Here is a 13,394-nt window from a genome sequence, read left to right on the forward strand (position 1 = left end):
GTAAGTTTGCGGTATAGCTTACTGCGTGACAGCTTTCTGTAAATAGATTAAATTTATTTCATCTGTTTCTACTAGCTTGTACAAGAAGGATGTGAAAGGAAACGTTGCTGTGTCTGGCTGGGCAGCAGTTCTAGTTCTGACAAGTGCCAGCCCGTCTCCAAGATACCAAAACTGAACTTGTCTCCAGCAGTGGTGGTGCGGCACGGTTCTGTGTTCATGTATGGGTCAGCCTGCTCCTAAGGCTCTGACCTTCTGTTTGCTCCCAGAGCATTTGCAGCCTTAGTTTAGCTTTTTGAAGACCACCTGTAGCTGACAGACATAACTGCCTTGCTAAAGCAAATTCTGAAAGGGAAGTGGTGGAAACATTAACTCAGTGCCTCGTGCAGCACCAAGACCTTTGTGTCTACAGGAGGGAGCACAGCAAAGCCTTTGCACTCCTCGTGTTCTTGTGCTCATGGTACGTGCATGCAGCAAAGCAACGTGAACCCTGTGGACTTTGTGCCTTCTCCCTGTGGGCTGGGTTGTAATGCCGGTACACGCTAGGAAATGGTGGTCTTCTGGGCCAGCGGAATCTCCACTTTCCATTCTGTGGATGTCCCTGCCATCTTCTTTCTCATACAAAGAGAGTTATTTTCTTGACAGGCTCAAATGTTAGATTTAAGAAGATTTTTATTTAAAGCATAAAATTTCTGCTTCATTTTTTTTAAATCAATACAGTAATAGTTTAGACTTCTTCCTTGGCTTAGCCTTCATTCTTCAGCTCGGCCCCCATTGATACAAGTTAATTGCATTTATTTACATTGTGGCTGCAAATGACCAGAGACAGGAACCTGAGCTTGCTTTATTGAGTTCTAGTACTGGACTTTGCCAAATGAATCCCCTCAGCAGTGCTGCTCCAGCGAGGATCTGGTTCCTCTGGGGTGTGTGAGGGCAGGCACAAGTCCCAAGGACATGCAGGAGCTTCAGCCTCCGGTGAGCCCTCAGCCTCCTGGTGAGGTTGCCGGTGATGGCACCAGTCATGGTGGGTTTGCACTGTGGACACGTCAGCTAGAAGCATCACCTGAGACCACAGCACAGCTTCCACATGACCGTGGCATGCGGGCCAGCAGCGATGGCTGCTGCCACCACTGCCGATGGAGAAGGAGCCCCGGTGGCATGAGTGGCTCGGTGACGTGCTGCACTGAGCCACCCTGCCCGGGTGCACGCTGCTCTTCACGCATGGTTGGTCACTTGGCTGGTGGCTGCGTTGCTGCCAAGTCCTTTCCAGGCACGGAAGCTGAGGAACGTGCTCACCCCGTAGGTGAGCATCACGAGGCAGGCGAAGAACTGGAAGAGGAGCACAGCGATGTGTGAGCGCGGTGGCTTAAGCACGTCAGCCCTCGCCTGTGTGCTTGTACTTACGGACGCTGCGGCTCTTCTGTTGTAATCCCACTGGCGCCACGAGGTAGGCTGGACGGCTGCGGAGCATGTTATGAAGGCGGTGATGTACAGAATGGTTGCTGCAGCGTTGAAGATCACCAGCTGGGGAAGGCAAAGAAGAGGCGGTGAGGTCTGGGCTCTGCAGTACACCCAGCAGCCTGCGCTTGGAGGCAATTCCGAAAGCTTAAAAAGCAAAAGGTCAAAAGCGACAACCTATTGCAAAAGGTTGGTTCGGGGCTTTCCTGAGGCGTTTCCCAGGGAGGAGCCCCCTTGCTCACTCTCGGTTACATACCACGAGGGGCCAGGGGATCACGTAGAACTTCAGTGGAAGCTGCAGGAGGTAGGTCATGAAGAGGAGGACTGTTGCTACCCAGAAGAAGATGGACACAAACATCACCCAGCCGTATGCTGCGTGGAGGTGGTAGGTCGTGTCGGCAATGAGAGCCCACACCAGTAGGCCAAGCACCTGCAGGGTGGGAAGGGGAAAGCGTTCAGGTGGCCATTCCTGCAGGTGTAGAAACCGGGTCTGCACATCCTAGCTGCTGCCTGAAAACGTCACCACGGGGAAGCTTGGGACAGGGTCTCCATCTGGGACCCTCATCACTTGGGGTCACCCTGTTCCAGATTTTGGCCCCAGGAGCCAGCACAGGGATGTCCTGCAAGGCAGAGCCAGTGAAACCAGGGCATCCCTGCCACCAAAGGTCCCTTCTTGCCCAGCTGCTCCGTGCCAGGCTGGCACAGCACTGGGAATGTGACGTGGGCTGGATGGGATCCAGATGTGTGGTGGCTTCTGGGGCCCCAGCTAAGCCATGACGTCCCCCAGGTACAGTATCACTGGAAACAAAAAAACGAGCTGCTTGTTGCTGTTTGGTTAGGTGTGGTCTGGTTTGGTTTGGTTTGCATCCTGTGCAAACAGCTTCTAGGGCTCACCTTTCGCATCAAGCAGGTTTAACTACATAATTGTAGCATCATGTGCCTGCAGGCTACCTGCAGCGTAATCCAAAAAAAAGCAGATAGCCGAGTCTGTTTCTACTGCTCAGCAAGAAATAAGCAGAGAAACAATTCCTGATGTGCATACAAGTGTCAAAAAAAAACCACTGGATTTATGTTTGCATTTCTAAGGGACCACAGGGACCCCGCATCTGGGGCCTTTTACACCTGGCGAGCTTCATGCTACCTTATCACAAGAAACAGATCTTAGAGGTCTTTTCCGGCCTAAATGATTCTGTGATTCCAAGTGCAGTTGTGCAGATCCCAGCATGCGTGGGCTGTCCAGCTCCTGCCCCACTGAACATCATGGTACCAAGGGAGAGCTCCTGCCCGCGAGGGCTTCACCAACCATCATCCTCATCCTGGCATGACTGGAGACTGCATCCCATGGCTTTCTCATGAGCTTGGCTGGGAATGGAGGTGCCAGCCTCTGTTTTGGCAGAGCCGGGTGAAGCTGGCAGGGAACTGCGGGCCCATCCGCGGGGAGGAGAACAGCCCTTTGAAAGCAGCTGGCAGGGCGCTCACGCTGACGCTACCAACGTCTGCGTTGCTTATTGTCACACCGGAGACACAACAGCCTTTGTCCCACTGAGCACAAAGCCTTGGTGCTCGGCTGCTGTTGCCTCCATCTGGACAATGCCGCCTTTTCTTTCACGTTGATTTCTAACACTCGTGATGGCAAAACAGGCATTCAGGAGAAACTTAGGAGAAAAAAAAAAGGCGTGCTCTGGCAGCAGGAGATGGTGTGTGCGAGCTGCCTGGAGCTCACCGACAGGAAGAAAAGCAGAAGCCCCTAGAGGAGAGGTTTTGGGGAGCTGTGCAAGCACATGTAACACTGCTGTGGAAGGAAGCAGTACAGACTGAGCAGTGACACTGGTGGGCTGCAGAGATGGTAACGGCAGCAGCTTCTACTGGTCTTGGCACCTTCTCTCTTTCCCCATGCTCCTTAAGACACCCCCTTGCAATGCTCTTCCCTGACCCTTCCCTGAGTGCTTGTTCCCATGTCACAACCAGCCCAGCCATGCTCAGGAGCCAAAATCTGGACACAGGTGCTTGTTAACATAGCTGTGTTAGCCTCCCCCGTGGGTGGATTTACATCTATGGCAAATTAGGTCCCTAACTGCTCATCCTTTGCTTTTTGCCCATCATCAGCATCATAAAGAGTCCTGGTTTGTGCCATGCCTGGGATAGCACAGGACAGCAGCAGGTGTTCTGCAGCAGCTGCTCGGGGCACATCCTGCTGCTGCCCAGCACAACACTGTGCTGAGGAGGGTGCACAAGCAAACAGGCTCTCCAGCAAAGAAGGGCGGCACCACTGGCTTTCTCTGTAGCAAACAGCGGAACAGATCACACATGGCCCCGTACACAGGTGAACACCCACCCATACACATGCACTTTGTTGCATCCAAAGTCTCAGGTACCAGGATCAGGAGCAGTTCATTCTGTGGTTGTCTCCGATGCAGAAGCAATGCCGGAGGGTGAGATGCTGCTGCTGCTCATTTTGACAATGCATAGACCCTTGGGCTTGTCCGAAAGCAACTGTCAAAGCCTGACTGCAGGGGAGGACAACTGGACCACCCCGGGACAGCCCTGCAGGCACCCATGAGCAGCCCCAACGCGTGCTGGTTGGGATGTCACAGTTCATGCAAGCGCACGCTGTCTCCCCGACCTGTTTGTATGCAGGTTTACCCTCAAACACCTCCCCTGACCAAAAACGTCTACACGCTTGTAGCTCACGTCATGTGGTGGGCTGGGATCCTGCAGCTTGGCCCCACGGTGCCAGCCAGGGGGGCAGAGGGGCACGCACCACACAGCTCGCCCACCGGCACGGTGCTGGCCCATGGCCCAGACCCTGCCGGGGACTGCGGGTCCCTCAGCTTGTGTCCCACGGGGCTGCGTGCATCGTCCCGTGCCCGGCGCTGAGAGCTGCTGGGCGTTGAGGCCAGGCCATGAGGACAAGCAGAAGAAGCTTCCTTCAGCTTTGACGAGGGGAGAAGGGGAAAGGGCGTGAGGCCGCAGCACCTCGGGGTTAGAGATTAATCCGAAAGCAAGGACGGGGAAGGGCAAAGGGAAATCCAGTCTGTTTTCGGCCAGGGCAACGCCACTGAATACGGGGTTGGACTATCAGCCTGCAGGGGAAAGAAAACCATTCAAAGGCCGTCATTCCCTCAGGTTGCCTGCACCCGCCTTCGGAAAGATTGGGCAGACGGAAGCTCGCTCAGAAAGCCCCGCAAGCCGCACCGCGAACCGATTTCCCCGCCGACGGAAAGTGCGGGCACGGCGCCGCGGCCGCAGCTCCGCCAGGAGCGGGCAGCACCCGCGGGGTCCGCGGCCGAGCCCCCCCCCCGGTACCGCCGGTACCGCCGGTACTCACGGCCTGGGCGCCCATCAGCCCCCCGAGCGGCGAGCAGAGGAAGGCGCCGTCGAGGGCGGCGAGGCGCGGGGCGGGCAGCGCGGCGGAGGCTCCGGGGGAGCCGCTCCGCGTCCGCACGGCGCCGGGCAGCCCGGCCATGCTGCGGGCACCCGCACGGCTCCGCACGGCTCGGGCCGCCCCCAGCGCCGGCGAAGGGGAGGCCCCGGGGGAAGACCCCCCCCCCCCGGCCTCACCGGGCCCGGCCCGCCCCGTCGGGGCGGGGGCTCCGGGGCTGCTCCCGGCACAGCCCCCCGAGGTGGGGGGGGGGGGACCGGGGCTAAAAAAACCCCGTCCCTGCACACGGTGTGTCCCGACCTGGTTCTTGCCCTTGTTGAACTGCAGGAGGCAGCCCATGTCCCTGCCTGCCCTGGGCCCCCTGGGTGGCACCACGACCCTCAGGTGCATCAGCCACTCCTCCCGCCTTTGTGTCATCTGCACACCCACTGAGGGCGTCCTCTGCCCTATCGGATCTTCGTTAATGCAGATCCCAAGCAGACCGGACCCAGTGTCAATCCCTGGGGTACACCGCTCATCACTGGCCTCCAGCCATTCTTGGCACCGTTGATCACCAGGCCCCGGGCCCAGGCATTCAGCCAGGCTTCAACCCACCTCAGTCTGCCCATCCAGACCCTGCGCCAACAGCTCCTCTGTGAGGACCTGACAGGGGACAGTGTTAAAGGCCTTCTGGAAACACAGGCAGACAACGCCCGCTCCTCTCCCACCGTCTGTCAGGGCAGTTGTTTAATCACAGAGGTTTATCGGGTCGGTAACGACTTCCCCTTGGTGAAGCCACGCTGACGGCTCCTGGAGACGGGGCCGGGGTCCCCGTCGGGGCGGCGCCGCGTGGCACCAAAGGGGCTGCGGGAAGCGCTTGGCGCAGCGGGTCAGGATGGCCGAGCGGTCTAAGGCGCTGCGTTCAGGTCGCAGTCTCCCCTGGAGGCGTGGGTTCGAATCCCACTTCTGACAGCTCCGCGTTTTGCTGCGGGCGCCTCCTGCCTTTTGGCGCGGGCAGCGGCGGCGCTGCGGAGAGGTCGGGAAAACGATCGTGAAACAAAAAAATAAACAAAAAAAAAAACCACGGAGGGCTCCAGGCAAAATGATCGGCGGGTTGTCAGAAGTGGGATTCGAACCCACGCCTCCAGGGGAGACTGCGACCTGAACGCAGCGCCTTAGACCGCTCGGCCATCCTGACAGCGCTGGGCGCCGCCGCCCGGCCCGCGCTACACAACCGGGAGCCGCCCCCCCCCCCCCCCACAACCTGCTCCCCCTTCGCCCCTTCGGTGGCCCCCAGGGCGCGGCTCCCCTCGGGCCCCCCGGGCCGCCGAGGACCCCCTGGGCGAGCTCTGCGGGTGTGGGCAGCGCCGCGGCTCCCCTCCAGCCTTGCCCGACTGCCGGGGCCGTCGGCAGCCACAAGAGCTGCCACCCCGCAGGGCTGCCCTCCCGCCCCGAAGCCGCTTGACGGCAAGCGGGTCGGCGGTTTCGTTCGGCCCCGAGACTGATTCGTAATTCCCTCGCCACTGCTTGTTTCTCCCGTGGGGTTTTGCACGGTGTCTGCAAAGGGCAGGGCAACGAATGATGTGCTCCCGAAGGTGTAACAGTGCTGTGGCTGCCCTTGAAGTGGTTAAACCTCACAAACAGCCCCCCCCCCCCCAGAGGTCACTATCAAAGGCAGCGGTTTTGGTAGTGAAACAATGCAGTCTGTTTTCCAAAGGCTAAATCTGGCGGCTGAGCTAACCTGCCAAGACCACTTCCACCTCCAGACAAAAACACCCGGTGGAAGTCCCAGCCCAGGGCCTCGCGGGGCCACCTCCGGCCGCTGACAGGACTGTGCGGTGCCTTTGTTCTGCCGACCCGAGGCCTGCGAGGGGAAAACCACGGCGGGACACGGCCTGGACCACACGGTGGTTGCAAGCATGACTCAGCACCTCCCGCGGTGCCACCGTCGGGTGTCACCGCCTGGCCTCCCAGCACACGGCACCAGCCGGCAGCCCACGGGCGCCGTGTGCGCGGGGCCTGCCCGTCCCGTGTGCCGTGGGGCTGAACCGCAGCGAGTGCTGGGCGACGCGGGGCAGCAAGCGCAGCCACTCGGGGGATGCAAGGGGCAGCTGTGTCCCGCTGTCCTGGCGTCCACCTTGGCCTGGTTTATTTTAGCACGTTTTATTTAGTCAGAGGATCTGAGTACATTTAATAGTGGTTTTGTACTAACTGTGATACTACATATTTTGAAGAAGTGAGGACTGCTATGGTACTGGGGGAGGTGGCAGGGCATCTTGAATGCCACATGCAACCAGACTGTGCTGGGATGGGAGGGTGGTCTGTGGTCTTGGTTGCAACTCCCTTCTTGAGCTGTTTCTGTAACTTTGGAACTTTTGGGACCAGCCCGTCCCCGGGGGGAAAAAACAACAAAACAAAAAAAAAAACACTTTTTGTTTAGAATACTTGAGTTGGGAAGGTCTGTACTGAGTCTGCCTTCAGCTTCCTACCTTGTCTGCCAGTGATTATGTCCCAGAAGAATTGTTCTTAGCCACTTTTGCATGACACTAAGAAAGAAAGTTGGGAAAGTAGCCAGGACAGGGAGAAGGGAATGGGGGAGCAGAAAGGGGAAAAGATAAGTCCAGAGGAACAGAGCCAAGAGAAAAAGTTATTTTTTGGTCAGCCCATTGTTCCGCAGTGAAAGTCCCAGCCGCCTCAGAGTGGGCTGCATGGAGCTGTTTCCAGCATCAAGGCAGGATGTTTGTCCTGCACCACAGTAAGCAGGAAATGATACAACAGCACTGAAATCACAGCCACACGGCCTCGTGATCCGTGGGATTCGTGGGAGGGTGGGTGGGTGCAGCTGTGGTGGGACACAGGACCCACAAGTGAGGTCAGTGCTTGGCAGCCCTGGTCCTGCTACCTGCACCCAGTCAGGGGATCTGCTGGTAGTGTGGCAGGAAGCGGCAGCAGTGTGTTATGTTTCAGCAGAGAGTCATAACAGCCACATGATGGCATTGTCCACTGCAGCAAGAGGCAAAAGCCAACTCGGGGAAACCCGGTGGCCAGCAGACCTGGGGCAGAGTGCTGTTTGTGCTCCTGGGCGCGAGCAGGACCCTTTCAAGGAGCAGGAGAGAACACAAGGCGGCTGTGGCCCCGTGTCACCTTCAGGCCAGCCAGGCTGGGGGGTTGCAGCCAGCCAGGAGGCCTGGCCACGAGCCAGGAGCTGTGGGCATTGGGGGTTTTATGTCAGCCATCCGGTGAGCGCCCAGGGGACACCTCACATCCTTTGCTGACAGGCGCCTTTGCTCTCAGCCAGATGCCTGGAGGCGGTGGCCAGGGGCTCACAGGCTGGTGGCACCACCAGGAGTGGAGGAAGCCTTGCAGAGGTGCTCACTGCTGGCAGTGCTTCACCTTTGCTCGAGAACTTGCTGTTGGTCGCCTGTCCCATCTGTCACAGATCTCAGTGTCCTTGGGGGGGGGATTGCTGCCTGCAGTCAGGCTGATTCCTAAATGTCACCCCTCCTCCAGAGCCTTGCCAGCCGAGCGAACCCAAGGTGCCCTGAAGGTGCACGCTGGACATGGAGCACGGCGGCTGGGACAGCTCTGGGCTGCAGCCCAGCTCAGCGAGAAGGGGCACTGGCAAGTCAGCCCTTGCAGCAGGCTGTTTCTTTTTGTCACACAGGTACAAGCATGAACGCTATTAGTTACAAGCCCCACTTTCAGCACATGATGCAATCAGCTCTGTCTCAGGGTAAGGAATTATTCCCCAAACAGCATTTTGAATCCCAGACATGCCTCGTTACTCTTTTCTTCCATTCTCCCCCTCTCTCCTGCTGCATCCCCAGTGTTAACATGAGAATGATGGCCCAGAGCTGGAATATCCCTTGTCCTTAGCCCCAGCAACCTATCCCCAGCCAACGCCAGCTGGGCACTGTCCCCAGTAACAGCCAGCATCTGTAACCTGTTGCTCTTCTAGGTGGTGAGTCAGCTGCACTGAAATTGAATACACACTGCACATGGATCACAGCTAGTAAGGAGCCAGAAGAGCTCTTGCACCAGGCAGGGGGTGGTGATGGTCCCAGAAAGAGAGTTTGGCAATGGCAAAAGCATGTTCCCCAAGGAGCAAGCTGACTCTGGTCCTCTAAATAAGCTGATGAGGGAGCACATCAATTAGCTGAAAGATGGGGAGAGCACGGAGGCTCTAGGCAAAAGCAGAGGACAGGGAGTTGCCCTGTTCTTACCAGGTGAGGTTCAACAAGGCTGGGGTGGAAGAGTTGTAAGAGCAGCCCAGTGACTCTGGTCAGCCAGCTGAGACAGAAAGCCTTGAAAGGGTTAAGAGGCTGCGCAGAGACGCCTGTGTTAGAGTTTGTTTTCCTGCTGAGCTGTGTGTGTTTGTTTTTCATGTAAAGACTTGTTGCCTGCTGGAAGCTGTACAGGCTCCTGGATTTTTGCTGCAGCTCGTGTGCCTCCCTGGGTATGGGCTGTGAGCCCGGTGCAGCACGGTGGTTTGGTGGAAGGAGCTGCTTAAAGAAGAGCAGTGCTCCGAGCAGGTGCGGGGGCTGACAGCTCTGGTCTGGAGGGCCTGCGGGAGCAGGGCTGTGCTGTCCCGCTTCTGTGAGAGGCTGGCAGGGCTCTGGAAGCTGCTGGGACAGGAAGGCTTAGCTTGGACCGGGAGGTGATGGTAGCCCAGCAGGGGGACATCTATCAGGGCACAGCACCACTCCTGGCAGCTCCTCTGGCCCTTTGGGACTGGGACCTGGTCCCGCAGGTGCCATCATCTCTTGTGGGGACACTGCTGGAAGTAGGATTCAAAAGGGCAGAGGCCAAACAGTGCTAGCCCTCCCCCAAAACCCTTGTAGCATTAGTAAGGGTCAGCCCCAGCAGGAGCACTGGATAGAGGCTTTCAGGACCTCTTCACCCACTGTCACGGATTAATGGTAAGCTCATGCCAAACTGGTCCCATAGCCACCATTAGAAGGCACTTGGCTTGCTGCCCTAAGGAGATAGATGAGAAGCCTTTCTGAGAAGGCAATGAAAAGAGCTGCTTCTGGTAAGCTCCTTTCTTGGACTGCCAGCAATCATGTGCGAACAAGTTGGTTGGAGAAGCGGGAAGTGACGCTGTGGAGAGGTGGCGGTCGTGCTGGCTGACACAGGCCGGTGGAGGTGGGAGCTCCCTGCTGCCCCAGGGGCACACGGCTGAGGCCAAGACCCAGCCGTGCCTGCCAGGAGAAGGAGCTGGCTGGGTGGCTGGCATCGTGTGCCTCCCGTTCCTGCTGCCATGTGAGCGAGGAATGGGATGGGGGAGGAACCAGGGCTCCTGCAAAGAGGCACATGCTCATCCTCTTCCAGATCCAGAGCCTGGTCCTGGGCTCTGGCAAAGGCAAACCATCTGAATTGCAGCATCCTCCTGCTCCCCACCTCCTGCCTGTGCCCATGAGGGCCTTTGCAAGACCCTTTTCCAAGGAGGGGAGACCCCCCCTGTACCACCTGGGGGTGAGACACAGCACAGCCACTCCGATGCCGGTGGAAATCCTGGCACCAGCTCCCGCAGCAGCCATGGCCTCCTGTGGGGTGTGAAGGTTTCTGCTGTGACCAGACCTGATGTCCCTCTCCCCTCTCTTGCCTGCAGTGCAGTGGTGGAAGACTGCCCTTTGGGGGGTAATATGATATTTCCTTCTTCATGCCAGCTCTGTGGAAATATCGCTTTTGTGGCTTGGAGCTATGCGGAAGGATTGCAACATCAGGGGATCTCTCCACCTCCATATGAACTGAGCAGAAGCCAGGGGCCTGATGCTCTCTCCTGCATTGCTCTGCTGGGGACAAGGGACTCTTCTCTGTTTAGGAAGATCTTAAGTGTGTTGTTCTGTATTTGTTTCTTTGCATGCAATACTTTCAACCAACTTAAATCTTGTTTATTTTACTTCTCGGCACTCTCCGTGGGACAGTTGCAGAATGACTTGTGCTCAGTTTGGGCTGCTCTGGCTGCCAAGGAGAGGCACGGATTCCCGCTGCAGTCATGCACCTTTCCATGCCCCATGTGCAAGCAGCGCGGCCAGACCCTGCTGTGCCCAGTGTTTGCAGACTGGTCAGATTCTGACCCTTGAGTGTGTGACTCCCCCATCTGCTACCCGCACCAGGGGCTGCCTCTGCCAGAAATGTCCCACTGGGATCAGCCAGCAGCTTGTGGGGCAGGGAGAGGGACTTGGAGAGGGACCCTTTATCAGGGAGCGTAGTGAGAGGACAACGAGTAATGGATTTAAACTAAAAAGGGGTGGATTTAGATTAGATATAAGGAAGAAATTATTTATCTTGAGGGTGCTGAGGCACTGAAATAGGTTGTCCAGAGAAGCTGTGGATGCCACGTTCCTGGAAATGTTCAAGGCCAGGCTGGGATGGGGCTTGGAGCAACCTGTTCTAGTGGGAGGTGTCCCTGCCCATGGCAGGGGGGTTGGAATTAGATGATCTTTAAGGTCCCTTCCAACCCAAACCATTCTATGATTCTGTGATAGAGATGTGGCTCATTATGTGATGCTGCCAGGGGAAAGAGCTGCATCCCACAGACTGCAATACACAGCCAGATCCCTGCTACCCACCCCCATGTTGTTTGTTGCAGGGGTAAAGAAGACACTCCAGACGTCTGCTTTGGCCCTGGAACACCTGCCAGTGACTGGAGCCAAGCTAAGGCTGGGGCTCCCACATGCATTCGGGGTAGCCCACTGCAGCCTAGCTGGCTTGGGGTCCAGACCGGTAGCTGTGGGCTGCCTCGTTGTGAAAAAATACTGAGCATCAGCACTTTGCACTGTGTGCTGGTGTCCTAAATTGTTCTTATTAACAAGGAAGGAGGAAGCCATTGTGTTCAGAGAAGTGAAAGCTGGTGTGATGTTCTCTGCTACTTTTAAAAATTACATTTTCTAACTAAAGCAGTTCCTTGAAGACATAAACCCTGAAATGGTAAATACTTCCCAAATAGGAGTTGTTCTGCCTCTGTGAAGACGCTGACTACAGACAGCCCCAAACAGCTGTTCCTCATTTGCTGCCTTCTTCATATGAGAACATTCAGCCATGCAGTGCCGAACATTTCCTCGTCCTCTATCGTTCAATTCTTTCCATCGTCACACTGATGTCTCAAGAGCTCTACATTAGGCATTGACAGAGGGCATCTCCAAAATGAGAGGCCACCTTTGGCTCCAAGGATCTGTTTCCTGAGGTGCCTTGGCCAGGAAAGGTGAGGTTGGGTTGGTTCTGGACTACTACAGGCCATACCAGCCTATGCTGTGATAGACAGATAACAACACTAGAAAAAACACTGCATTTCTGCAGACTGAAGTCTTTTATTTTCTTCTTGGAGCACGAAGTGCTCTGGGGAAATGCAGCGTAGAGCACCAGCTATTTCGGTAGTGCCTTATATTTTTCTGTGCCATTGTAATGACCAGTCTGCAAAATCACAAGCTATCCTGACAGCTGAGTGTGTTGTTGTGGCAGGGTAAATCTGTTTTGTCAATGAGTGTTATGGAAGAGCATTTTCTGCACTGGTTTCTGATGGAGGACTGAGAAGTCACCTCGCCTCTGGCTGGATGACTCCTGTTAGGCTGGTGATAGCGGCTGCGGGACAGAAGGTGCCTGTTCTCTCATGCAAGTCCTTACTCAGTTCTGGAGGATGCTGATGGTTGTTGAGCAGCTCTGGATAGCAATCATAGTGGGAGCTGCAGTGTGTTGACAGCGGCCATACCCCCAGAGAGCTTCATATGCAGGGCAGCTACACTGCGGTCTTTGTGCAAATGCAGGGTCCTGCACCTAGGCAGGAGTAACCCCAAGCACCAGTACAGGCTGGGGCTGACCTGCTGGAGAGCAGCTCTGCAGACAAGGACCCGGGAGTCGTGGTGGACAGCAGGTTAGCCATGAGCCAGCAGTGTGCCCTTGTGGCCAAGAAGGCCCGTGGTATCCCGGGGTGCAAAGGAAGAGTGCTGCCAGCAGGTCGAGGGAGGTGATCCTCCCCCTCTCCTCAGCCCTGGGGAGGCTGCACCTGGAGCACTGTGTCCAGTGCTGGGCTCCCCAGTACCAGAGGGACATGGAGCTCCTGAAGCGAGTCCAGCGGAGGGCTACCGAGATGCTGAGGGCACTGGAGCATCTCCCATATGAGGAGAGGCTGAGAGAGCTGGGCCTGTTTAAGAGAAGAGAAGATGGAGAGGGGAACTTATAAATGTGTGTAAATATCTGAAGGGAGGGTGTCGAGAGGATGGGGCCAGACTCTTTCCAGTTGTGTCCAGTGACAAGACGAGAGGCAACGGGCACAAACTGAAGCAGACCCTGAAGCAAACCCTGCTCGGCAGGGGAGTTGGACGGGATGATCGTCAGAGGCCCCTTCCAACCTCAGCCGTTCTAGGATTCCGTGTGATTCTGTCCCACACGTCGGGGACTGGCTGCATGTGCTGGGCTTATCTGCAGTACTGCATCTTAGGTCTCACAATCACAAGAGAAACTGGGGGAGCCCAGTTCTGGAGAGAGTGAAAGCTCTGCTGCAGTGGTGCTCCAGCTGCCCTGCGTCCGATGCTCTTGGGCTGCAGTAAAGGGGGACTGTATGAGAGCAGTGGCTGAG

General features: G+C 56.7%; 1 protein-coding gene and 2 non-coding genes across 6 annotated transcripts; 1 reads left to right on the forward strand and 2 right to left on the reverse strand.

Moving 5' to 3' along the window:
- Positions 1-646: 646 nt before the first annotated feature.
- PLLP (plasmolipin) lies at positions 647-5,354 on the reverse strand. 4 transcript variants are annotated; one of them, XM_067004362.1, is made up of 4 exons: positions 5,138-5,354; positions 1,712-1,885; positions 1,402-1,521; positions 647-1,326 (listed from the first exon to the last, which is right to left on the reverse strand). In XM_067004362.1, exons 1-4 carry the CDS (start codon positions 5,252-5,254, stop codon positions 1,213-1,215), a joined length of 525 nt encoding a protein of 174 aa, XP_066860463.1. In that variant the 5' UTR covers positions 5,255-5,354; the 3' UTR covers positions 647-1,212. The 4 variants fall into 4 exon arrangements, with proteins under 4 accessions (XP_066860463.1, XP_047924820.1, XP_066860465.1 ...); XM_048068863.2 differs by lacking the exon at positions 5,138-5,354 and adding an exon at positions 4,784-4,964; XM_067004364.1 differs by lacking the exon at positions 5,138-5,354 and adding an exon at positions 2,759-3,774.
- A 351-nt stretch (positions 5,355-5,705) lies between these two features.
- TRNAL-CAG (transfer RNA leucine (anticodon CAG)) lies at positions 5,706-5,788 on the forward strand. Its single transcript has one exon. It is a non-coding gene; the product is annotated as a tRNA-Leu (tRNA).
- A 143-nt stretch (positions 5,789-5,931) lies between these two features.
- Positions 5,932-6,014, reverse strand: TRNAL-CAG (transfer RNA leucine (anticodon CAG)). Its single transcript has one exon. It is a non-coding gene; the product is annotated as a tRNA-Leu (tRNA).
- Positions 6,015-13,394: the final 7,380 nt, after the last annotated feature.

This window comes from Anser cygnoides, chromosome 12 (genome assembly GCF_040182565.1).
Source record: "Anser cygnoides isolate HZ-2024a breed goose chromosome 12, Taihu_goose_T2T_genome, whole genome shotgun sequence".
Classification (NCBI taxonomy): domain Eukaryota; kingdom Metazoa; phylum Chordata; class Aves; order Anseriformes; family Anatidae; genus Anser; species Anser cygnoides.